Raw genomic sequence first — 27,113 nt, 5'->3', positions numbered from 1 at the left:
GCTCCAAAACTGAAATGAGTCCCAAGATAAACATACATGATCAGCAGACGATCATCACAGAACATTCTTTGTCTATTATTTAAAAGTATGCTTTTGTCTAGTTTCCCAGAAGAATTAAACACTCTTTAGTTGAATAGCACACAACTCATGTACACCACAGGTATTTTCTTTACTCACTTCATCTGGTGAAACCTCTTCTCCAGACTGTGCATGTGTGTGTGTGTGTGTGTGTGTGCAGACTTAACTGACTTGCTTGCCATCTGTCTCTCTATTTGTTTTGTTGCAAGTTAGATCGTTATCACTTATCCGTTACAGGATGTACAGTGTATCACTGTAAATCCATCATAACTTAACACAACTGTAACTTGAGCAGGTCTCATAATAAATGAAAACACCTGTGTGTGATTGCAGGGGCTTTATTCTATAATGATGCATTATATTATATAACTAGATAATATGTTTTGTAGACAAAGTAACTGGTAATGTAAAGTGGAAATACAGTACTTTACTAAATGTACTCAGTTACTTTGCACCACTTCGAGGGACAAAGCTTAATTAGTTTTACACAGGTGAAATTGCGTATTCAGCATTTTTGACTCCGGAACGTCACTTCCCAGGGAAGTCCCAAAACTTTTCCATCTGTGCAGCAGGCTGCAGTGGGAGGAGGCACTTTTAGGATTGTCTTGGGTCTTTGCCAAGGCGGTAGGGCAGATTTTGAACCGCAGTAGCGCACTGTGTCAACAGTTTTGGTGTTTTCGCGGCTGAGGACAGTCGCCGAAAAGTTACCACCCATTAAAATCTGCCACTGAGAAGGAAAAGAAAAGGAAACCATTGGAGCGATGCGTAAAATCTGTTTCGTCCGTACGGTTTGAGCTCCAACTCCAGGGAGTCTGAAGGATTTGTGTCGGAGATGGCCTGCGCTTTTCTTTTTCTAGAGTTAACAGTAACCCTTTCCGTGTGCGGATTTAGCAGGAGAGCTCGTGGCTTGCAGCTCATAGAAACAAGTTGGGCTTGATCTCCAGTCTGGACTCCCTGCCTTTGTTTTTTCCTCTCAGGCCGGGGGTCGTGGGAGGAGATGAGTGCTCAGGATGGGACTGTGCCTCGGTACCGAAGTTACAGAGGAGGAGGAGAAGAAGGCGAGGATACACAGCACCAAGATAGACAGAGACCTGTACGAGTACGCCAAGCGGGAGATGAATGTGGTTAAAATACTCCTACTAGGTGAGACTGAACATCCTTAAACTCACCTGATGGATGTGTCCCTATAGGACTGTTATGTACCATGAAATATATGAGTAGCACCTGAATCCCTCGCTGGATATTTCCTATTGAATAACGTACAATTTCACATTTTTCCATCAAAATTTGGTTGTGACTGACTAATAAATCCACTGTTTAATTTTAACATTCTAGATTCAATGATTATAGACGCAAGTTTCATATGATTTATCTCTACTGCATTAAAAAAACAACCAAAAAAAAACAGTTTAACACCTATTTACAACCTCCTCCAGGTGCAGCAGAGAGCGGCAAAAGCACTTTGGTCAAACAGATGAAGATCATTCACAGTCATGGATTCACCAAGCAAGAGCTCACCAGCTTCAAGGTGGGAAACACACACATGCGTACACTTGAGACTGGTTCACTCTGCCTGATGGTTTTTATTTTAGCAGGTAACAGTCTATTAGCATACAGTGGGCTTGGTGTTATGTTTCCAGAAGAAGAGAGCTGGACAACAATCACACTGAAGGTGAAGCCAAGAGCTCGGTTTGATTAATGCCTCACAGGAGTGGAATTAAAGGTAAAGATGTGGAGTCAGTGACGGAGATGAACAGGAGGTTTGATGTAGATTTGATTTAGTTCCTGTGGGGGATATTTTCTCACGATACACAGGGTCAGATCCAGATTGGTATGCAGTGGTTTGGCTCGCATCTGCTCTTCCTTCTGTGTGTGTGTGTGTTTGTGAGCAACTGGAAGCCAGATTCCTCGGTTGTACTGGGGTTGGGAGAATGGAAACGGTTCAACACACACACACACACACACACACACACACACACACACACACACCAGCTTGTTTTTATTGAAGGCTTATCTTTTTCCACATCTCTGTCCATTACTCTCCTCTTTTGCCCTTTGCTATTCCTGTATCTTTTTGTCTTTCTCTCCACCTTCCTGCCATGCATATACATAATGAGTACGTGATGACTGAGGAGGCCTTTCTCTGTCTTCATCACGCTACCATAATAACAGCCCTGTCACCGGAACAGACTGACAAGGCAAGCTTCACAGATGAAGATGGTTTGAACTCGCCTAAACACAATTCACACTGCTGTTAAGTTGTTGATCATCTTATAGGTCCAAAACACTGTCAAACTTTGTCAACCTTTTTTTTTTTTTGCAGTTGCTCATGGTCAGGATTATGCACACACACACACACACACACACACACACACACACACACACACACACACACTCGTATGACATATGAAGGTCCCAGTTGTTTGTACTAGCAGCTGGGACGTTTCAATGCATTCCGAGAGATTCCAGCTTCCCTCCCTGCACTCCTCTCTCCTTCTGCTGCCTCTCCTGTCTCATAACCGTCACCTTGTCTGCAGTTCCCTCTTGTCAACACAAGCGTCATGCTTTCCTTTATTGGGCTGTGTTGAATAAAGAAGGATAACGAACCCCTGATTAGCTCCATTTATGCTTTTATCAGTTTGAGGAGGGGCTGGATATCAAATCTTGACACTTTGTTGGTGCAGAATTAAATGTGTATCAAAAACTGTCAAAAAGTACCAGAAATCTGTGTCAAACGTGTAGTCTAATTCCTTATCAATAACTAAATCATGTTTTCCCTTTAAATACACATTTTGACAGTTTTAAACTGTATGTATTTATCTATTTCAAAACGTATTTAGGAAAAGTTTTTGTACAGCTGCTTGTCTTCAGACATTTAATATTTGAGACCTGTCCTATTTTATTAAGTTAATTAAAGAGGTTCTCTAGAAAAACATGTTATTACCAAGTTGTATTATTGGTACCGAAACTCAGTTATGTTGCTACTAGTATCAAACAAGACCAAGAGTCTGCAGCGATGCTAGTGGCTCTGTGATGCTGTACTAAAGAAGCCAAATGTTAACGTGCTAACATGCTAACATGCTCACAATAACAATGCTAAGATGCTGATGTTAAGCAGGTATAAGGTTTACTGTATTCACCATCTTAGTTCACTTGTGAGCATGCTAACATTTGCTAATTAGCACTAACCACAAAGTACAGCTGAGGCTGATGGGAAGGTATTTAAGTGTTGGACAAATACAATTTCTTACCTGATGATGGCGCTAGGTTAAACAAGATCATCTCCAAAGTCATTACAATTCATCCTGAGAGGGACCCGAGTATATGCACCAAATTCCATAACAATCCATTCAATTAAACAAAATGTAAAATAAAATCCCTCTTTCAACTATGGCATTTTTAAATTATACCCCAGCCTTAAATTTGAGCAACAAATTGCACATTTTCATTGTTTAGAAAGCTGCTAAAAAGCACAAATTATTTCTTGCAATAATTAAACATAATATAATCAAGAAAAGATCTATGTGCGTGATGGTTTCAGAATCCCCTTTTGTTGCATTTACACAACAATGTAAGCGGTTCACACATATTTTTTACATGTTCAAGCATGCACACGCGTATGAACACGGGTTAAATGCCAGTAGTCAAATCTCTTTTGTTCTCCATGCTGTCAGTTGGGTATGCCTTTTGTTCTCAGGTGACGCCCTTGTTTTAGAAAAATGACACGAACTCACAAACCTGCCCTGCCCTTTCCTGACCATCCCAACCACACACACACACACACACACACTTCATTATTATTCTTTATCAAGCCTGTGTGCATATTGTTCCACATGTGTATTTGTGTCCACCTCTGACGCCCTACCTGCTATCTTGAACAAGCGTCTTTGTGTCCGCCAATGCATTCGTAAACATCTGGACCTTGCCTTGAACTGGACAGGTAATCCCTGCTCCACGCTATCTGTTCTACCATATTTCCCCTGAAGGCACAGTGAGAAAACCCCCATCTCTTTATTTCTCTGTCTGGTCTTTCTGTGGCCCTGCCAGCCAGGTTTGTATTGCATTAGGACCATGACAGGCAGCCTGTTTGAGTGGAAGAAAGGTAGGAAGCTGGCTCCTCTTTGTCTCATCCCTCCTTTATTTGCAGCCCGAGGCCGTGTTGTTGCCTTTACTCTGGATAGGCTGAAACTTCCCTTCATTCTCGTCCAATGCACACAACTCTGTGTCAACAAAAGTGAGGCTTTGTGTGTGTCTGTGTGTGTGTATCTGTGTGCACATGTTAATGTGGCAATGCATAACATTTCTGAACTGATTTGTATTTTTCAGACAGGAATCTCCTTTGTTGATTCAGGTGTTTTTTTTTTGAAGAATATGTTTCTTGAAAAATGCAATGAATCGGGGATCTTTCTGACCTAGAACGGCTGTGAGGTTCTGGTTTGTGGAATCAATGGAGCTTAAAACCTACAAACACACACTCACATTCTTAGTCATACATTGTTAGCAGAACAGTCTTTGGTTAATAATTAAATATCAGACCACCGTCAGTTCAGCTGCATTCTTTGTTGTTGTGCTTTTGTAGTAAATTGCTCCGACACAAGACAACTGCAAATGACTGTCAGTTTTTTGGGTTCAGGGAGCCGATCCAAACAGCAAGTTTGAACAATAGTTCAGTGTGTCTGGATGGATTTAGAGATTACGCTGCTTTAATGGGAGTTGTAATATCTCCACAGTGTATCATAAAGTTCCCACAATGCTTTAAACTGTGTTGGTATTGATAGCCAGCAGGAAACAAAGGTTGGAAAGGTGTGAGAGATTTCTGTCTGTTGTACTTCCTTGTAAACTGATCAACACACACACACACACACACACACACACACACACACACACACACACACACACACACACACATGGGTGAAAACCAGTGGCGGGCCGTGTATATTATACCCGGGCCTTCAGTGCTGTCCTACTACAGTTGAACCACCTCCTAATAACCTTATTATGACGCCAGCATGACGGTCATTAACGGGCAATGCATGAAGTCAAAATCAATGTAATTAACACAATGACAACAACAAATTCACAAGAACCAGTCACATATATTTATATAACAAAGCAGGTAAAATAACATAAAACCCAAATAACACGTTTCAACAGGCCTCTGCACATTCCAGCAAAACTGTGGCGCTAAAACACGCATTCCGTCACACACTCAAGAGCACGGGCCATTCAGATATTATTCACATCAGAGGGAACAATATTAACCGTATCATAAAAACGACACAATAGAAACATTAATACAGTAGTAACGCTACTGCAGATGTAAAAACACAAAAGCAGTTCACATACAAAAGCTGCTGTTCACTATTTAAAGACAAAGTCCATCCTCCTTTCTTTGATTACAAAGAGTTTGATGACACGGTTGTACAGAACATCGGTGCGGTTCAGTTCCAGCAAGAAGTCCTCCTCCATTCATGGACGCCAGTGATGACAGTCGAGCCTCCCCAGTTGTATTTCTTGAATACGTTTTAATGCGTTTGAGGGTTGAAAATGTTTTGTTGAAGACTATGATAATCAACAATATCGTCCCCATTTACTTAAACTGCAAAGGGATTCACTTGTAATTCTGAAGGCCTCTTTTACCTAGAGACACAGAGGTGAAATCTGATTGGATAAAAGCTCTACTTAAAACAAGCTGCGCTGGAAGTGGCACAACCGAGGAAGACAGTAGCTGTGCAATGAGATAATAAGCTAATGAAAAAAAATATTTAGAATACATGTAGTGTATTTATGAAAAATAATTCAATTATAAAATAGCTATAACTTAGTGATTCTGTCAGGGCCAGCAGAGAAGGCTTTGCTGGCCCTGACACCGTGTCTTTTTACACTATACTCTTCCAGAGAGGTGAGGTATAGTGTGATGAAGGTGATGGTGGATTCAGATTACCATAGAGCAACTAACCTGTGGCCCCAGGCTCTTTGTGTGTGTGTGTGTGTGTGTGTGTGTGTGTGTGTGTGTGTGTGTGTGTGTGTGTGTGTGTGTGTGTGTGTGTGTGTGTGTGTGTGTGTGTGTGTGTGTGTGTGTGTGTGTGTGTTTGTGTGAGTGTAGGCATCCATTGGTCAGTGGAGAGAATGGCCCAGTGTTTGTGTATTAGGGGTAATGTAGCCATCCGGCAGAAAGTGTGTTTAGTTGCAACAGCCGGTACAAGCTGATTGGTCAGTTTACTTCACGTACGGTTAGTCACATAGAGAAAGACTTGTTCTACACACACAAAGTGTCTGATGTGGAAGGCCCCCCCACCCCCCCCACCCCCCCCCCCCCCCCCCCTCCTCCCTCTCTGCCTCCCACCTCTACTGTCAACACAAAACCAAAGTAAGTCTTGAGTCAGATAGAGGGAGGAACTTGGAAACAATTGATAAGGAGGACAAAGCTAGTGGGAGGGAAGGAAGGAAGGAAGAAGAATAAACCAACTGAAGGGAGAGACGAGGGATACGGGAAGTAATTTAATCCGTTGTACTTTACATCCAGGGGGTGGACAGATTTAGCAATTGAATAAATCCAATAAATACTACCTTTTTGTAATGCTAACAAAGCTCCAATTATTTATTGTTGATTCAACTCACGGGAAAATCTTGTCGTTGTGAAGATGCATTGTGCGCCTCCTTGAGATCTCATATGATGAGTGTATTTCCTTCCTTATAAAACATTCGAAACGCTGATTTCTTAAATATGTTCAATCCCGTATTGGTTACATCCATGTTTACTCACTAGCAGTCTTCTTCTTCACTGCCTTCGTTGGTGCATTGCTCTGTCTGTTGGCACGTTGGCGATTCCAGAATATGCATCCTCATAAGTGACACAAACAAAACAGGTACGCCCTCATAAAAACTCTCAGCACAACGGGCTGTCAAAAACTCCACAGTGTAACTTTAAGATACCTTAACCTTTTTTTGGGGCTACAGTTTGTTCAGTACATAAGCCCTTCTAAAGCAGGCGCAAGTGTCGGACCGCCCAGAATACTCTTTACTGTGAACTGCCTCAAGAATGGACACTTAAAGATTTAGGGCTTTTTGAGGCACCCAACATCAAAAGTGTTTGGGTTTGTCTCATCAAGCTTGCATAGAGAACCAGTCGGGGTAGGCGAGACCCTGGTAGCAGAGGGTAGAACTCTGACTCTTGAAGATGGAAGAACAACATCCACATGAGAGGTTGCTACAAGTTTGGATTCAGAAATAAATCTTCAAATCTTAACGACTGGCCTAGATAAATCCACGATGAAATTACACATTTAGCAGAGGTCTCGTACGAGGCTCTAATGCCCCCTTCAATTCGTACATTTGTAATGTAGTGTGTCATGAGGCCCAATTGAATATGTGTGTAACTGCATTCACCTTTAAAGCCTCCACACTCACCCACACAGGTGCTTTGACGTATGCTTCCTGATTAGACCTCCTCTCATAGAAACTGGCAGTTATTGACGTCTTCCTTTACGCCCATGTTAGTTTTATTACACTTATTAGGGCCAGTCACCTTTACTTGTTATCATTCTTATTGGACCATATAATTTTGTGATATTGTGTACTTTTAATAACCAGAGCAGAGGTCAAATCAGCAAAGGGTAATTCAAAACACCTGTGTGGGTGTTATGTCCTGATGACCGTGACAGAGTTTCACTAAGGAACACGTTTAACTAACTTTGCCTGTATTTTGTGTCGACGGTACTTTTTAGTCACACTTGCAGCGCGGCTCTAGGTATGTCATTGTCAGCTGGTTGGTCTGTCTGTGGACCAAAGAGGATGAATTGTAATAACTGTGGCGATCCCCTAACTTTTTATCAAGCGCCATCATTAGGTCAAAATTATTATTGTCCCTTACTTTGGTTCATATCCAGATATTTGCAAATGTAAATGCATTCCCATCATCCTCGGCTGTACTTTATGTTTCTTGCTTATTAGCAAATGTTAGCATGCTAACTAAGAAGGCGAACCTGGTGGACATTACACCTTCCTAACATCAGCATGTTAGCATTTCTATTGTGAGCATGTTAGAATGCATGCACTGTTGCACCTAAGTGCAGCTTTTTAGAGCTGCAACCACGGCTGTAGACTCTTCGTCCTGTTCGTATCTTACTTCTACTCAGCTGCACTTTTCATACTTCAAAGCCTCTCTTAGTCTTTGGCCACTGTTCACTAACCTGTAACTACCAGAGCAGAGACCACTTCATAAACATGTTTTGTAGCAAACCTCAAGATTGCCATCACCCCTATATCACCAACTGCCGGTTTCTAGTGATGCTTATGGTCATAAAACATAGAATCTGCAGCAAAAAATATGTAATGTTTTGTAAGATTACAAGAATGTGGTGTTATGATAAAACAAATCTCGTGTTGCATGAAATTGCATATCTTAGCAGATGACTGTGATGATGAGGCAGAGGGAGACAAATGCACAAAGCATCTTATTTCCGACGCAAATCAATGCAGCGCTGTCAGCCGAGGTTCTCCCAAAATGTCCCTGATGCCGTGGTGTCAGCAGCCCTCAGCCCAGCTCTCCTCGTGAGATGACGCCCTGTCACCTCACTGAATTATCTCACCTCGCACATTTCACTTGGAGAGCAACACATCTCAATCTGGACACTAAAACACACACACAAAGAGAGAGAAGAGCGACCAGACCGTGATAGAATCGTGATGGAATGTGAAGCTTATCTTGAGCTGGCAGGAGAGTGACGGAGAGTTTAACGCACGCACACACACACACGCACACACACACTTCCTGACTCTGCAGGAGTCATTCTGCTCAGTCACTAAAGACTCAAGGTTTCCAAGCACTAAAACAGAGTTATGAGTTTAATTTATGTGAATTACATGTGACTCTCCCTCTCCTACGCTCTAAATAGGATTTGATTGCTGATCCATGGGGTGTGATAGATGGAAACGCACACACACATACACACTATGCCCCATGAATAATATATGAAAAAGTGTTGATTAGTGAACTTTAGATATGCTGGGAGGCAGATTTTGTTACCTTTGGACAGTGGTTCTGTCTTTATGCTAAGCTAAGCTGATTGTCTGTTGACTGTAGCTTCATGTTTAACTCACACACACCTTGAGAGTGGTGTCAATCTTCTCATCTCACTCTGCAAAATAAGTGAGTAAATAAAAGTGTTTAAAAAAATGTGGAGCTATTCCTGTGTGATTCAAAATGAGGTACTCTTTAAAAGTTGTCCTTGTTAGTGATGAATTTCAGTTTTCTCCTGTTGCCATGGCTGTTCATAAACTTAACCGTTGACCATTGATCTTTGGCAGCCTGCAGTGCTGGATAACCTCCTGACCTCCATGAAGTTTGTCCTCCATGGAATGGGCGTCCTCCGGATCAACCTGGCCAACACCAGGAACAAGGTAGTCTGTCTGCACGTCTCTTATGTCAACCTGTCTCTCTGCACGTTTGTTCCTTTTTGTGTTTTTCAATTCCATCAAACTTTTTTTTCCAAATCCCTCTCTTCTCTATCTTTCTCTTTTCCTTCCTGCTCCTCTTCTCTGCGACACTGCACCAGATCTCCACTAGAGAGCAGCATCTCAGCACTGCAGCCACAGCTGCTGCATCGAGCACCACACACGCACACGCACATAAACACGCACGCACGCACGCACGCACGCACACACACACGCACACACACACACACACACACACACAAACGCACAGCTACACACACAGTAACAGTTTGTTTGCATGAGAGCAGAGTGCTACACTGGGTGGGTGATTGGATTGTGGGGTTCGATTTGATTTGAACTTTATTGTCAAAGTTATCAAAAATCATACACTATCCACCCACTACGCACATCTTGCCGGGAGATGATGACCAAATTATTTCCTCTATTAAATGTCACCAGGGTGTGTATGTGTTTGTGTGTATATCCATAAATTTGTCCATCTGTAAAGATTACCAAGTCTTAAGAGCCGAGACAGACTGCAGAACTTTTCTGTCGTTAAGACTCGCATCCTCTTTTCCATCGGCCCTCCACTCCTTCCTGACCAGCCGTCCATCCATCCATATATCTGTCTCCGTCTCTTCTTGCAGGTCCACGCCCATTCTGTCCTGTCGTGTGGGCGCTGTTTTGACGAAGAACGGGTGCTGTTTCCTTTCCTTAGCCACGCCCTGTCCTGTCTGTTGGCCGACCAGGGGGTGAGGGCGGCGGCGGCCCGAGGATACGAGTATGAGCTCAATGACTCGGCACTGTAGTGAGTACTCTGCCTGCACACACTCACGCTGTGCTGAGGAGGTGCAGGGGTCTAATTAGCTGGACTTAGCAGCCGATGCTCGGCCGTGTGCTCGCTGTCACTGGGAATCAGAGTCTGGGGAGAGGAAAGAGGGAGGGAGACAAACCCAAGTAATGTGTAATTAATTACATGTACCTCCATGGGTATTATATACATCTATTTCACGTCATTAAAATACATGCATGAGTTTGTTTTTTTATTGGTTTTGGATGCAAAGCAATGCAACACAAAAGAATGCTCAAACATAGCGGTATAAATAAAAAGATTACAGTGAATGTTTAAAAATGTGCATATTCAAGGAAAGGACAAACGTGTGCAGGCACAATTATGAAAGTAAAGAAGTGAGGATGAAGAGGAAAGTAAGACAGGAGTGTAGAAATGATGTCAGAGCTGGAACCCACCAGGAGGCTGTCTGTTCTCATCCTCTACCCCAGCGAGAGGCCTCGGCTCTGGGGTTATCTACACCGACAGCCTCCCCTGTTCCCACTGAGAACCACCGAACATCACCTTCACCCTCCACTTTCCTGAGGCATACACACACACACACACACACACATGCATGTTCATACTTCTATACTTGTGAGGACCCTTATTGACATAATACATTTTCCAGATCCTTACCTTATCTTTAAAAGGGATATTCCAATTTAGTACAACTTGGATCTTATTTTATCTAGAAAGGCATTAACTCTTATTGGTAATAATACTAAGACGACTGAAAAAACACACATTCTTCAAGGATTTTCGAGGATCAACTGAAATATGACATTTTCAGTCACGGAGCAACATGATATTTCATTTGGAGTTGTGTTTCTGTCCACCTGATGAATGCGAGTCCAATTTTCACTCTTTTTTTAGATCTTTTTTTTGGTCTTTACCAACTCCTGAGGAATGATAACTCCTGTCTCTAACGGCTAAATGCTCCACTATGTTCACCAGCTAGTGTCTAACTGTGTTTCTGTGATGTTTAATGCTGAGCAGATAGTGTACAGTGGGTTTTTATAGCTTCTTTTTTTTTAACAGAAGAATTGAGGATTGGTCAAAATGTAGTCAAATGAAATAGGACCCCTTTCTCTAAAACTCAGACGGGTCCTCACAAAGACAGAAGTACAAAATAGAAGCTCGCACTGTGCAGCGTCCGGCAGGCAGTGTGTGTTTTTAAGCAGCAGGATGTTTGTCCCTGTTCCAGAAACTGATGCAGGATGACTAGCTGAGAATGTCACAGTCAGTTTAGGTAGGTGGCGACGTCACTGTCTGTGTGTCTTTGTGTGTGTGTGTGTGTGTGTGTGAAAAGATCACATCTCACTGAGCGCACACACATGATACAGTTGATTACACTATAGCTGTCTTAATAGCTAATCTGTGTTTGAAAGCTTAGCCTCAGTGTGTTATTATGGTAAACCGCAGTGTGAATATTCATGGTGATGAGCCGCTGCGCCCCCTGGGCCTGCAGCTTTATCACTGCACGCTCTACCCGCCACCTGGCAGCTGATGGCCACGACACACACACACACACACACACAATGTACGAGACACCCGCAACTGATACCTGATTCTCTTTTGATCTCAAGTTTGTCTGCCGGTTATTAAGTTTTCCTACCCCCCCCCCCCCCCCCCCCCCCCCCCCTGCTTCCCCTCTGTCTTTCACCATTCTCTCTCTTGGCAGTTTCTTTGAGAACCTGACCCGCATCACGTCTCCAGATTACGTGCCCACAGAGACAGACGTTCTGCGAGTACGACTGAGGACGACAGGCGTGATCGAGACCCAGTTCAAAGTCAACCGTCTCATTTTCAGGTAGACGCCTTTCACTCTTTTTTTTTTTATTAAGACTTAACACTCCAGAATAAGAGTGCTTACAACCAGTGACTCAGTCCGAGCTGAACTTGCCTTCTCCAAAAGCGCCTGTCATACCAACTTACTTCACTTCTTCAGCTGTGACACGCTTATCTCTGTCTACAGCCATGTGATAGGCCCAAGATGTGAGATGGAGATGGGTGGCTTCATTCAATACGTCAATATGACTGCTATCGTTAGGCTTTACATCTACTGACCGCACACACATTCAAGAGCATGAGGGGCTACGTCTTATCAGTGAAGAAGCAGACGGCAGGTATCTGAGGCTGATGTCAGGTGACAATATTCATCTCTGATCAATGAAGTGTCATAATACCAACGTCTTTATCATCCTCCAATGGCTGAACTCATTTCCTGAAGCTGCCGATGGTTGAGACAGGGCGATGGATATTAATGAACTTGATTTCTCTGCAGCCTGACTGATGCATAACAAAGCAGCATCAAAGGAAAAAGCCCACGCTAAAGAAACTAATGCTATACACTGATGGAGCTGCTCATTTTGTTGTTTGGACGTTTTTGTTTTTTTTGTTTTATCATCACAACTTACAAGAATGCATTATACAAATCCAGCATAAAACTGGAAATTGGCAACATTTTCTGAAGAAAATGGTTTCATGTGCTTGCTGCTGATGTTTGCAACATTGCAGTTGAAGGGGAAGTCAAAATACACAAATTTAAATAAATGTAAATGTCAGTTAAGAGAGAACAGCGAAATGAAGTGAAGCTTCAGTTTCAGTGTGAACTGAGTGAAGGTGAAGTATCACTTGAAGTAAAACTGCTGAAAGGATTTGAAGATTCAGTCAAAGTTTTAGCACTGAAAGGAATTGAAATGTCAGCCGGTACGATGTTTACCCTGCTCATCATCTGTGTTTAACGTGTATGCATGCAGACATTTGCCAATTAGCACTAAACACAAACTACTCTGGGGCTGATGGGAATCCTGTCAGTTCTTCGTGTGTTTGATCATAAAACTGATTATTTGACAAATTGACACTAAACATTTGTGATCCGTGGAAATGAAAATCAAGAGGTCTGCTTTTAGTGTGTTAGATTGTGGTTGATTTTCCGGAGTTTGGTTTTATGGGAAGACTAATGGTCCATGGACGGAGGGTTAACAAGGATACATTCAGCACCACACACATTTCATTGTGTGTGTGTGTCACTTCAAGAAAATCCGATTACTCTCCTCTTCTTTCTTAGTAATGTCTACCTGAGGAGCACCTCTTCTCCACCACAATAACAACCTGTCATCCATGCTCAACATTACATCTTATAGGGAATTAAAATGATAAAACACGTTACCTCAGCTTTTCATAAGATCTCTGTTTAGCATATAAACATTGTAGAGCGAGTCAGTTTGTCAGCAGATGACTTCAGTCAGGGGTATTTGCGTCAAATCTAAATGCTTCTTCTACGTCTCTGGATGCCACTGACTTGAGAGTGTTCTTCCATTTAATGCCAGACACACATTTGATTGGATTTGACCGTATTTCACATCAGGAAACGTTTCCCGGCAAACAAACGCTTTGATGATAACCGTATCTGTTCTGCGGCACAGCTTTTTCCTCGCAGTCTTACTGTTTGCGTCACTGTCGAGTCACTCAGGAGCTTGTTGCTTTTGCTTTTTAATAATTTGTGAATGTGTTTTGTTTCACTGTGAAACATTGTGATGGTGACGTCACCACGAGGTGACGGTGTCAGACCTGAAAGGGGGGAGCAGAGTCCCAAGTGGTGCTGCAGGACGGAGTGTGTGTGTGTGTGTGTGTGTGTGTGTGTGTGTTTGTGTGTGTGTAGGTTCGTGCCTGTGACTTGGAGAGATCAAGCCCTTGAGGTTGATGAAGAGCTTAGCATAAGTCAATGTAATTATTTCAAACTTAGCAACAAAAGGGATATTAAAGGGATTTGGAGAAGTTGATGGTTTGTGTTTGTCAGAAAGAGCGAGCTTGAGTTTTTCCATTCCGACATAGACAGTTTGTAGTTTTACTAACTAATGAGTTAACAAATGATTTCCTTCACTATAAGTAGAGACACTGCAGTTTTAATTTTCTTCATTTTTATTTTGTCAGGCAGTCTCATTGAGATTAAGATCTCTTTTCCAAGAGAGACCTGAGAACAGGAAACATTCACAAGAACACAAACAGAAAAATAGAAATAACACAATTAACACAATAACAAGGAACTAAAACCAGTTAATAGAATTAAGAAAAACATCAGATAATAAAGCTTTAAATTCCCCAACGAGAATGCACAACTCTAGTTTGACGGCAGATAATAATAAACACATTGGTTTTATTCTCTTCTATTATTATTCTATTCTATTCTATTCTTTTGTTGTAATTTTTGATCAATCTCTGGCATAATAATTTCCTTTGGCATTCATAAAGTTCTATCTTCTCTTACATGAGGGATATCTAAGGTTAAGTAGTGACGGGATTGTGTGCTGTAGATACAAGATTTAAATTTTAGGTAGTTTGGAAACTTCAACGGTAGAGAGATTGTAAATTAATAACACGTGACGGCTATTTCTTCTTGACTGTAAGGAGGTCCATCCTTCCATCCAACCGTTCGATACAGGGATCAACAATGAGTCAGAAATGTGTCATTTGTCATCTGCACTTGTAGCTAACTCAATGTGAAACTGCCTCTTACAGTTCAATGACTGTCTCCCTCTTGTTGGTTGATACTCAACCAGGTTTCTCATCAGAGCCAGCATCTGCGCCCTGCAATCCCGTTTTTATTATTTAGGAATTGCTTTATGTTGAACGTTGAACGTTGAACTCCAGGATTGAGTCTGCCTTGGGATCTTTGTTGAATCTTTCGTCAATGTGCGTCAGGTCAACTGAATGTGAAATGTGTCTACAGGCAAGCACACAATTCAACAACGATGGAGAGTAGAGCTTTCAATTTAAAAAAAAACAGCAGTTGATGAATGTTTACATGGATTCATCCATTTCTATTTGTTCTATAACTTGTGAGGCAACTGTAAAATAAAGCCTACATTTCAGAGAAACTCCAATGAGTTCTCAAACAATGAAATAGTCTTCTTTGCTGTGTCTCACATTAACTGGAAAACATAAGTACTGTGACTGAGGAATCTGATTATGTCGAAGTAAACACAGAATTAAATAATAAAACATTAACGATGTGCCATGCTTTCGCAGTGTTTAACATCAAACTTAAGTTCCTTCTGTGGAACCTAATAGTCTGAATAATGAATGTGACCAAATGTTCATGATTTGCATAATTCACATTAAACCCCATCTACAGAGATGTAATGACCGCACACAGTACGATAGTGTGATATCAGTCGTCTACCTCAATCATGCTCCCCCACCTGCATTTGGATCTCGCATATGAGAGTGATATCAATCTTCTCATCTCATCGAAAAGAAAGTACAGGTGTGTTTTTCGGAAAATGACTTAACTGTTCTCGCTTGCATGTGTGTGTCCATGCAAATTACAAATGTGTGTGTGTGTGTGTGTGTGTGTGTAAGAGCGTAACGTCTCACAACTTTACACCCAGACACGGCCTAGTTTGCATACAGATGTCCTGTTTGACCTTTAACCCCTCAGTGTAATAACGATCTGGGTCTTTTCCTGCATCATTAACATCAACTGCTCTGATAATTACCATTACAACACTGCTGATGAGGGTGAACATTATGGTGCAAGGAGAGGACTGTGTGAGCTGAAGACAAAGTGCGACATATAAAGACAAGTATTTATTTACACAGACAGGGTCAACGTTTGGAACATGTTTGCTCTCTGTACAGTTAGCGTAATCAGTTTTTATCTAGAGAATTATATAAATAACAGCAAATGCGTGCACCATAGACAGACTCCAGTCCTGAACTTGTAGTCAAAATGTGTTTCCAAACCACAGTAATGCTGTTTGAAATGTAAACACTCATTTCATAATCACGAATACTTAGTGTAAAAATAATTTATAACACTTTTCAGTCTACATCACAAACTAAAACCTGTGCAGTTGTAGAAAAATGATGCTTTCATGGTAATTAACCTTTTTTTAGAGTCCCTCACCTGTGGCATGCTGGGAGGCTTTGCTCTGTGTGTCTGGAGGTTTAAGATCAGATGTTTGCGACTCCCGTGGTAAAGAGTCTCGACCAACGGTTACACAACATTGTTCTCTCTCTTCCAAGACAATACGTGATTCTTTATGATGTGAGATACACTGTATAAGGCTGAGTGAAAGTAATATTATTTAAAGAAATTCGGTACGAGTCTATGCATACAAACTGTATGAAGATCTCTAAAATCAGATTTATGTTGGAATAAACTGATATATTAAGATTAGGACAACTGGGGCTTCGAGTTTGTTCTATTACTCATCATTACTCATTGACCTGAAATCTTCTACATCTCTCCCATTTACTCCAGGCACATCTCAGCAACAAATTAGTCCACTCGCTAGCTTTTTCTGAAGCTTTGAAGCACGTCTTTCCTGGAGTTCATACAAGGCTTTGTGTTCCTACAAAGCTTTCATTGTGAACATGTTAGCAGGCTGACCTTAAAAGCCTCACTGTGCGTAAGTACGTCGTCACAGAGCTGCTAGCATATAGCTGTGTGGCCCGGGCGTTTCGTCTTGTCTGAAGTCCTCAGCCCAAGTCACGTGACACACATCTGTCTTCCTCCGTCTGTAATCAATAACTTGTATCAATGGATTTACCGTATATATTTTGTCAGTTTTAAAAAGTGCTGTCCTCTCGCGCTTGTTTGAGGGCAAGTTGCTGGAAGCAGGAGTCGGGACGTGACTGAATACGATATGAAAGCTAACCTCGAGAGGGGATTGTGGTGTGTGTTGCTTGTGTGTGACGTTGTGCACATGTGCTTGCGAGTAGGTTTGTGTAATGAAGCATCAGCTTCACATTTTCCACGGAAAGTTTCCATCGGGAATCTTACCTCATCTTTACTTTGGACGCCCGCCGCTGTTTGTTTCCCTCTTTGCGCATCTGTGTTTCCACATGTTCATTTCCCCTCTCAATAAAGAGTGGCATTAGCTCGATGGATGCTCAAATGGAAGGTGGGAGATGGCTCATCTGGTTTTGAAAATGGGTGAAGTGGGACAATCTGTGTCTGTCTCTCTCTGTGGGTTTCTGCCGCTCTCATTCCTGTCGTGTTTTTCTCTCTCGTCCTTTTGGAGGACATTGACCTTTACGATTCTTTTGCTGCCGTGTTGTGATTGTCTCGGGGAAACATTTTGTTATTATCTTGGTGAAAATTGAAAAAAGAGGGAGCCCGGTCTTCAGCGATGTGCGACACACTTGTCTTTGTGTGAGAGCGAGTGTGTGTGTGTGTGTGTGTGTGTGTGTGTGTGTGTACATCGCATATTTTAGGAATATCTGACCTTATCCAAAACCAATACAATCTGTCATTGATTAGAGCTACCCCTCAGTGCTACAGTAGGCTGTACTATCAGTATGGAAGGTCATGAACACACTGAAAGCACAGCCTTACACTTCTCTACTGGAAATTGAATCCTGATAAAGGACATGTCAGTCACAATGTGATTTCATATCACATACTTGCACACACATGCTGGTAAATAACTTAAATACAGTGCTGCCTTCACTGTCTGGTGAACGATAAATAGATAAATAAGCCTGAAGTTCTCCTACTTATGTCTTTTACAATATTAATAATAACAGTAATGTAATGTTCTTGCCTCGAAAATAAGACAGAAATCTGAGTAGCAAAGGGAGGCCAGAAATTGTCATATTTAAGAGCGTATGGACAAAAATGACTTCTCCGTGGTATGAGAGTCATTGCTTCGTGTGTGTGTATGTGTGTGTGTTTTCACTCTCTTGAAGGGCCCTGGTTGGAGTGTGTCACCCTGCTAAATCAATTGCACCTGGGCCCAGAATCACAGTGTGGATCTCTCTTATCTCTTTGCAATTGTCACACAGCTTACAGCCGACATTTTGACTTGAAACGCACAGGTGTAGTCAATTACATTAACGATGGCTCTGTGTTATTAAAGTTATAAGTCATTACAGTGAGCCAGCATGCACAGATCAAGGCCCTGAATGTTGCACACCCGGATAGGATGCAGCCATCAACAGGGTTATTAATTACACCTGTGGTTTTTTTCAAAATGTCGACAGTGGCCAGAATGGGTTAATCTGTTGAAGGCAAACATTTAAAGGTGCTGCACACCCACACAGTTGTTTTCAGTTACTATGCTGATTAGACTGAGCTCAAGTTGATTTTGGGTAGAGGTATGCTGAAAATTGCATGAGGCCATCAAATTCTGCGTAATAAAGATAATAATAAAGGTTTAAGTTCACTGTTTTCTATATAGTGCACTGTATTTAGAGCCCAAATTCTCTGTGTGAAATAATAATATTGCTATATAATAAACAGTCCCACAATGCATTACAGTCGTGCGACTCTACAGCGGACAGGTGGATGATAAGTGTCCAAAATCTCAATTCACAGTTCTCTAAAGAGTAAACTGCCATAAAGTATAGAGTGTTTGTTTATTATGCAATGACTAGTGTCTGGGACACAGCCGAGAAGTGACGGAGATGAGACACACCAACACGGTCCTGAGAGGAGCTCTAATCAGTGAAATATGTTCAAACACCTGTGTGGGCGGACCACAGGTCTGACAATCAGACTGATGAAGTGTGAGGTCCATTTGTTGTGCCGCCCGCTCAATATGCACAGTTGACATCTTTTACTTAAAATAAGAAAAATACTTTTCTGACTGTTTAACAGTGTTGCTTATCCTAGAAATGGTGTGACACAAATTGTAGCCCCTCGCCTCATACCCGACTATAGCGCCTCACACAATATACAGTTTATACACGTTCTGAATATAACACGTAAATAACAACGTAACTGTTTTGGTTCGCTCTCACTGTTTTTTTTTTTCAGCTGTTTTCAACATTAAAGCTCAGACAGACACATTTAGCAACTAGCTGGGGAACATTTAGCATGTAGCAGCTAAAGCGACATGGCTAAAAGACATTGAGTGTTGAACTTACATTCAACAGGTTGCCAGATACACCGCTCCAAATGAATGCAAATGTTGCTCCTTGTCTGCCGGATGTGTAAATAGTCAACTATTTGTTATTACAGCTTGTTTAAGGAAATATGTTGTTTTAGATCTTTTCATTTCTCTTATTAGAGAAAGTCTTAGCTGCTCCATGAATTCTCCCTCTTCAGCTCAATTCCTCGTCCTAACTTTCCCCCCTCTGTGTACAGGATGTACGACGTTGGAGGCCAGAGAACTGAGCGGAGGAAGTGGATCGGTTGTTTCGAGGATGTCAGGGCGGTGCTGTTCGTGGTGGCGCTCAGCGGTTACGACATGACCCTGGTGGAAGACCCTTCCGTGGTACAGGCTGCACTCAATCCCTCCCTCGCAAATGTTCATGCTCTCCAGACAAAGCAACTAGAGAGCACCTGTTGAGTCTCACCCAATCGTCATTACGTCATGTCCTCATAGACCACGTTTTAAATAGGACAAAGTGGCTGCTCCTCTGCAGCTACCTGATGGTGTTATTGTCTTCTCTCTGCAGAATCGTCTTCAGGAGAGCATGAAGCTCTTCTACTCCATCTGCAACAACTTTTTCTTCCGCAGCACATCCATGGTGAGGAATTCATCAGTCTCTCACCTCAGGATGAAGATCATCAATGTCAATGTCAATTTGCACTAAAGCTGAAGAGTTTGTTTAAAGTTGTTTTAAAACAAAGTTTAAAACAAAGCTACTAATGTACTTGCTCTTGACATGGCATGCTATGGATTATGACCAGGTCAACCAAAGAGTGATTTTGTCCTCCTTATTTTTAGGCAGCACCTGAGTGGGGAACATTATTAACAGATTGACCAGACCCAGACTAGACCGGGTTAAGATTCTACAGCCTGCTAGCTAGCTCAGACGGTGTGGTGGTCGGTGGTTTGATCCCCGGCTCCTCCTGTCCACATGTCAAAGTGCCGTAATTATCGATCCCACTGCTCTTCTTGGCAAGACCCACCCTGTGTCGCTAGATGAGCCAGAGACCTTGAGTAGTTCGGGTCAGCATAGCCCATTGGTCAGGGCATAGGACCCCAACAAATCAGGTTACCGGTACCCCGACGAGCACGGACGCCTGGCCAATCCCAGCGCTTGAACAAGGCGGGTCTTGCCAACAAAAGCAGCGGGATTCATAATAACGCGGCAATCGTCCTTGATGTGTGTTTAATGTTAGCACGCTAACACACTAAACTAGTATAATGATGACCATGGCTAACCTGCTAAACGTCATCGCGTTAGCGCTGTCGATGTGAGCATGTTGATGTTAGCAGTATACTCAAAGCAACACTGTGCAGAAGTATAGCCTCACAAAGCTGCTAGCATGGCTGAGTCTTAGTCCCGTTTCTCCCTAATTCACTGTGTTGGCCCATTGACTGTATCTTTATATACAGTTGATGTGTTGGCCCCTCAAACCTAACTCATGTTGTAAGCCACAGCCATTGTAGGGGGTTACAATATAATTGACAGTATAGAAAAACAATCTTAAAGACCGTTTGTTTCACTTTTGATTCTATTTTGGAAAATAAGTTTTGTGGAAACTTCTGTTGTAGTTGAATTATCCACCACTCATCTGGACTGGCAAGTGGCTACAGCTATATTTAAAAATAACAGGACAAAAAGGGTCCAGCTGAAGAGGGTGTGAACCGCAATTAAGTTTGACAGTTCAGTTTGTGGAGAGAAAACATGGCGCTGACACAAGCAAACTCTTTTTGTGGCTCCCCATTAGCTCTATGACACCATGAGACAAGAATAACACTAATGCATTTGATAAATGCTGTTTCCACACACACACACACACACACAGAGGGCTCAGCCCCATCCCTTTGTCTCTTGAGTCCTCCGTAACTCATAATTAAACAGCGAGTTGTAATTAGGGTGAGCTTTGGCGAGGCGACATTTTCCCCTCTCTGTGTTTTTCCGTTCTCCTTTCCGGTAAATGATCGCATTAAAACAAGTGTGTAACGAGCTTGTTCAATTTATTCCACTTACCTCTCATTTAAAGCCCACTTAAAAGACAAGTCAGTGCATGTTGATGCGAGCGTCACTTGCTGTTGACTCTGCAGCGTTTTCTGCAACTTTTCCAGAAGCCTGTCACCGTGATCACTGTTTTTTAACATTTCTGTCGGGCCTTTATAGAAAGAAAACGCCAATCTCTGTCCAATCAAAGGCACTAGGTTTTAGTTTTGATGTATTGAGATCGTGAGGTTGAGTGATTTACAAGAAAGTTGCACTACGGTATCTCTTTCAGCAATCTTTTTGATGCAACCATAAAGGTTTTTTTATTCAAGGCTTCATTAGAGACAAATGGACAATTAAATGTGTGTGTGACATGTTTATGTGCAGGGTTGTGTGTGGGCCTGCACGTTAACATGTCTAACAGGCTCATTAAACAAAAGTGTTTAATACCTTTTTAACGTGGGAGGGATATTTGTAACCTCCACCTCAATTAACTCTTCACTGTGGCTGGTCAGTGATAATTACACACCCAGGTGTTGCTCCGTATCCTGTTCATTGGAAATCTGCTGATCCTTCTCGTTATTATCTTTTTTTCATGTGTTTTTTTGCGATCAAAGGGGCCGGAAAAGACAACACTTGGCCTTAGTTTTAATTGGTTGACTCCAAAACCAAAAGTTCCTGTGAGATGTGGCGGCTCAGGGAGCACAAGTTGAGTTTAGAGGCAGTAAAAAAACAAACAGTAGAGTCCCAGAGATTTATGAAGTAGTAGCTGTGAGTGATCGATTGCACACTGATGAGTTGATGGAGCTCATTGATCCGCCATCCTCACCCCATGCTGGTTTCAACACAGCTATTGATTGTCACATTTTAGGAAAATATCTGTGAAGACTTGTGATGAGCATCTCGTTCTCTCAGCTGATTGTTGTGTGTGTGTGTGTGTGTGTGTGTGTGTGTGTGTGTGTGTGTGTGTGTGTGTGTGTGTGTGTGTGTGTGTGTGTGTGTGTGTGTGTGTGTGTGTGTGTGTGTGTGTGTGTGTTTTTATTGCAGATTTTATTCATGAACAAGATAGACCTTTTTCAACACAAGATTTTACACTCTGGGCGACATCTGCGTTTATACCTGCCACAGTTTAAAGGTAAGACTGATGTACATTTTATTATGTCCTGCATATACAACTGTCCACATGGACGTATAATAAGACACCAGAAATACAGCTGCACGGGTGAAACAATTGTCAGTAATGAATAGAACTTGTTACATATACAATATATACTGTTCCTGTTTTTCACGAGACAATATGTCTGAGTATCACGAATAGAAAACTTTTTTTTTTAAATTCTAAATATTTAATCATACAAAACAAAGATTTCCCCTCACTAATTTAGAGATAACCAAGCAAAATGTCCCAGTTAAAAGTGACAATGCTTATAACATCTAATGCTATTAAGCTAAAAGGGGGGGGGGGTGTTGAGTCATAAGAACCCATGTAGTACATTAAAAGGAAAAGACCAACATTCACAGTTTAGGGGCTTTTAAACATAAAGACAGACTGATAATAATCTATCTTTTTTTTTTTTTTCTGATTTTTGTATCCACTCTGCTCAGCAGTTTGCTCCCCACGTCTCAGTGGGATCTACAGGGGCTGTGTCCTCTCTGCTCTCATGCAAATGTCAATATAAATGCTAAAACTCTTTTTGATTGGGGTCAGCCAGCATGAGCCAGCGTCCGTTTCACATTGACCTCAGTTCTGATGACCAGTCTGATACAGTGGTCACAGCTCCATCACATGAGCGCATAGACACTTTCACCAACACCAGCCCGTCATGTTCTTTATGTGTTTATCTGAATTAATTTAATCTGAATGTTTTACAATACCATTAAATTATATGAAAGTGGATATTTTAACAAACATTTTTTGATGCAAGATCCTCCTAAACTTGTCGATGTTCAGGTTTAGTTTTCTTTTTTCTGCATTCCTAATACTACCACTGTCACTTGGAGTGGCAGAAGCTGAACGTTTGAACCATTTATCCGTTACTTTTAGCTTAATATTTTCTCTGCTTACTTAGTTAACAGCGGTGGAAAGTAACAAAGTTCATTTGCTCAAGTACTGTGTAGTAGTTGTGTCCTCTTGTCAAGTTTCAGACGTCTATGAGGATTTTTTTCTCTAAACTATTGTATGTTCTTTCAAATAACTTTAAATGATTAAAATGTTTAACAAAAAAACAAGACTACAGAAAAAGTACACCCCTCAAATTTATCCTGAGACTCTTTGGAGGGCCCAACCCCGAGGTTGGGAACCACTTCAATAAACTATTTAACTGTATCTAAGTAGAGAAAGTAGCTCCTCCTCGACCAGCTACAACAGCAACATGCTACTCACACATCGTGGTATCAGTATTAAGGATCTAATAATGTCATATATGATCATATATTAGTCACTGGGTGACAAGTAGTTTTACTTTGATACTTTAAGTACATTTTACTGAAAATTATACATCTGTACTTTTACTTACATAAAGGATCTGAATACTTCTTCCTTTACTGCTTCGTTAGTTTTTCATGAACTCTCAGTTGATGGTTGGTGTGATGCCTGTCCTCCTGTCCCTGTCGTAGCTAGTTTATGGGTTATTGTGACAACAAATGTAAAACAGATCAGCCTCACAAGAATTCTGAATCTTATTTGTGGTGTTTTTTTCTTTCTTCTGAAACAAAACATCATTTCTGTTTTGTCAAGTTACCTGAGCTACTTCACAATCGTTCCCGGCGTACAAGCACGGCTGGCTGACATCCACACCTTTTCAGTTTTCTGTGGAAAGGAGCCAGATGTTTCATCCCCCTCCTCATCTCCCCTTTCAGGTGCAGACTGCGACGTGGACTCGTCGGCCCGCTTCATCGCCGCCACCTTCGCCTCGCTCAACGCTACTCCCAGCAAACTCATCTACCACCACTTCACCACGGCCACAGACACCTCCAACATCCAGGTTGTCTTCCAGGTGGTTATGGACACGATAATCAAAGAGAATCTGGAGGCTGTGTCGCTCCTGTAACTGCCAGCGGAGGTCCGACTTCACTGGACAGTCGGTGCTGGATGTCTCATTTTAAATGACATGAAGATCCTCAGCTCCAAACACGTCGTTTTCTCTCTGCAGGTGCAGCCTGGGGGCTCTGACGCTCTTTGCCAATGTTGCATTTCATCCTCTGTGATGCTTGATTCGTGGGTTTGAGCCCTAAAACGCTGAATTTTTGAAACCTTGTGTTGAGAAATGCGCATTTATATTTTTAACTGTACTACAAAATCAGACTATGAACGGTGAAGTTACATTTTGAGGACTTGTTATATACACACGCCATTTATTCCGTGTATGTGTGTGTGTGTGTATGTGTGTAGGGGGGCGGGACAGAGAGGGGGTGAGGATTTACTGTTTGTTCGTTACTTCCTCTGTGCAGGGTTCACTCATGCATACCATCGTGTGTTTTCCGGTCATCCATCACTGTGTCTGTTCACATCCCGTGCGTCACACCCTCCTAATGAGGCGGTGATCACTTTAAAAGCACCCCCCAGTTTGTGTTTACTCATCCTCTCACACTCCGCTCATTGTAATCTGTGACTCCACTCGCTGCTTTTTTAATATAAGAAATGGGGTGTATGTAAAGAAACCTCTCCGAAGCCTCCGACTTGTGTTTCATGCCGATGATTATTGTTCCTTTATCTAACACACACACTCACGAACCCTGATTTGTCAACCAGGATGATGCTTCGTATATGTGATTTGTGTGGCATTAACTCTGCCGGGGTCTGACTGATGTGAAGGCTCCCCTGACAACTGACAGTGCTATCACACCAGCTCCTCTGGGACTCCAGTAATAAACAAGATATGGTAATGACTGATACTCTCTGATATAAACACTGAAGATGAAAGAAAAATGAAAAACACCCCAAGTGCCTTATGATGAAGGGGTTTTGCTGTTGTGTAATTTAAATGCTTCATATGTGTAATTAACGAATATTTTCTCTTCTCTCGTCTTTTCCACTTTCAGAATAATTATTTGTATCTCTTTAAGTCTTATAGGCCATTTTCTCACATTGATTTATTTGTGGTCTGTATGTGTATTGTACTGAAACTGCAGGTTTGAAGAAAATCTTGTAAATTGATGAAGGTATAGCAAATCAAGGCAGTGGTGGATCACTTATTTTCCCGTTTCCATCCCCCACTAGTTGAATATTTAAAGACAAATTTAAGCCACACAACAGGTTACCAGTGTTTGTTCATTTTAATAGATAAAATAAATAAAAGTACAGGAAATCTGCTCTGCAGTCAACTTTCTGGACATTTAATACATTTCGGCAACAGAGACACGTAAGTGGTTAAACAGTAAAGATGGGAAGTCATCTGGAAAGAAGATGGTTTTAACTACATCTCTCGCGCTTTTTTTTTCTTTCCTGTCTACACAACTAAAGTAAAACTGAACAATGATTGAGTTTTTCTTTTCTTTTTTAAATAAGAGAACATTCAGAGTCTGCAGCGGTCCATCGTCGACATTGATCAGGTTTTCCTCTGAGCCATCACCTCTACTCACTCATCCATCCCTCTTTTCTTTCCTTTATTTTTTTCGTGTCCAGAGAAGCGCTCCCGGAGCTCAGTGGAGGACCAGGACTGTCTTCGCCGGTCCGACCGGGACTCACGCGGACAGGCAGTCCAGCGAGTCCAAGGTGAGGAAGACGTCTGCCTTGCACTGGAAAGTGCCCGTCCCGTCCCGCAACAGCTCGCAGGTCTTCAGGTTTGGAGAGATGTCCTTCACACAGATGGCCTGCAGGAGGTGAGAACAAGGGGTGAAAGAATTGTAAGTTAAGAACTGAAAAGTCTCCTCAAACCAACCGGATATGTCCTAATAATACTAATACTACTAATAGGCTACTTTGCAGCGCAGAACAGTCGTTTATAGAGAGAGCCCATATTTGCATTCTTCCTATATGTTTTACCTTTTTTCAGGTTTTGTCCGTAGGTAATGATGATTTAAAATTCTGAACATTTCAATCACCGTTTTGTCACCATCTTTCTTCACTATCTAATGCAGATGTCTGCGCTTTGACCTGCAGCGCTGACTGGTTTGCCCTTTTACGCACGAGTTGTTTTAACGTTTGAGTTCAGATTTTGATCTCAACAGTTTGTGTCGTTGTCTTTATGAAAGCAAAAGGTAACAAGTGTGCTGTCTAATATCTGCCGATGGTTTGTCTGCTTTCAATCTTTATTATAAATGTGGCTCTTATGGTGCTGAAAGGAAAGCACATTTTACGCGTCTCTTCTTAATTTCATCATCAGTGTAAAAAACGACAACAACACCCCCTTAAACAGGAATAAAGATTGTAGTATCTTATACATACCATGCTTTTTAGGATGGAGATCTGCCTGTTAGTCTCTGGAATCAGGTTGTTACCTGCCGCCTCCCCGCTTTCCATCAGCGTCTCTTCGGACTCGGACCTCCGCACGTAAGGCGACCTCCTGATACCGGACAGCAAACCGGAGGCACGACCCACCGAGTAGTAACTGGGCCCGGTCGACTGCTTGTACCAGGCTTCGACTGGATGGCAGGAGATGAGCAGAGACACTCCGATACACACCACGGCAAACCTGACTGACCTCTCCATGTCTGGAACCGTCTTGGCACTTCTTACGTAAAGGAAAACGGCGCTTATCTCGTCTGTTGTTGGTCAGAGGCCGACTTTATGTTTTGCTGGGTGTTTGAAAAACTTTCCGCTGCTTATATAGGCTGAATGAGCGACGTTGTCGTGACCCAGGACGTTCGTCAAATCAGAATTGAGGTGGGCGGATGGTGATCCGTCTTTATGCGGGAGAAGAAAAAAATACCAATCCAAATTGATCGGTATTGGATGGTTTGTTGA

At 42.0% G+C, this 27,113-nt stretch overlaps 2 protein-coding genes across 3 annotated transcripts; one reads left to right on the top strand and one right to left on the bottom strand.

Annotated features, from left to right (window-relative positions):
* Positions 1–756: 756 nt before the first annotated feature.
* gnav1 (guanine nucleotide binding protein (G protein) alpha v1) lies at positions 757–25,970 on the top strand. 2 transcript variants are annotated; one of them, XR_013767108.1, is made up of 10 exons: positions 757–1,221; positions 1,515–1,606; positions 9,388–9,480; positions 10,161–10,321; positions 12,027–12,155; positions 19,443–19,572; positions 19,757–19,828; positions 22,256–22,343; positions 24,068–25,089; positions 25,833–25,970. XR_013767108.1 is itself a non-coding variant. In XM_079160374.1 (9 exons), exons 1-9 carry the CDS (start codon positions 1,089–1,091, stop codon positions 24,256–24,258), a joined length of 1,089 nt encoding a protein of 362 aa, XP_079016500.1. In that variant the 5' UTR covers positions 757–1,088; the 3' UTR covers positions 24,259–25,310. The 2 variants fall into 2 exon arrangements, 1 of the variants encoding a protein (XP_079016500.1); XM_079160374.1 differs by lacking the exon at positions 25,833–25,970 and having other exon boundaries at positions 24,068–25,310.
* npb (neuropeptide B) lies at positions 25,497–27,094 on the bottom strand. The gene is made up of 2 exons (XM_079160377.1): positions 26,595–27,094; positions 25,497–26,020 (listed from the first exon to the last, which is right to left on the bottom strand). The coding sequence occupies exons 1-2, from the start codon at positions 26,856–26,858 to the stop codon at positions 25,892–25,894; spliced, it is 393 nt and encodes a 130-aa protein (XP_079016503.1). The 5' UTR covers positions 26,859–27,094; the 3' UTR covers positions 25,497–25,891.
* Positions 27,095–27,113: the final 19 nt, after the last annotated feature.

Source organism: Pholis gunnellus (genome assembly GCF_910591455.1).
Source record: "Pholis gunnellus genome assembly, chromosome: 5".
Lineage (NCBI taxonomy): Eukaryota > Metazoa > Chordata > Actinopteri > Perciformes > Pholidae > Pholis > Pholis gunnellus.
Note: the sequence above shows the minus strand (reverse complement) of the source record. Positions and strands in the feature narration are given on the sequence as shown.

What these genes read in the sequence shown, in the direction of transcription:
- npb (XM_079160377.1), bottom strand. Translation starts at nt 26,858, where the DNA reads ATGGAGAGGTCAGTCAGGTTTGCCGTGGTGTGTATCGGAGTGTCTCTG. An exon ending in TCTCCATCCTAAAAAGCATG is followed by an intron (nt 26,021 to 26,594) that starts GTATGTATAAGA and finishes CACCTCCTGCAG; the next exon opens with GCCATCTGTGTGAAGGACAT.
- gnav1 (XM_079160374.1), top strand. Translation starts at nt 1,089, where the DNA reads ATGGGACTGTGCCTCGGTACCGAAGTTACAGAGGAGGAGGAGAAGAAG. An exon ending in GGTTAAAATACTCCTACTAG is followed by an intron (nt 1,222 to 1,514) that starts GTGAGACTGAAC and finishes AACCTCCTCCAG; the next exon opens with GTGCAGCAGAGAGCGGCAAA. An exon ending in TGGCCAACACCAGGAACAAG is followed by an intron (nt 9,481 to 10,160) that starts GTAGTCTGTCTG and finishes CTCTTCTTGCAG; the next exon opens with GTCCACGCCCATTCTGTCCT.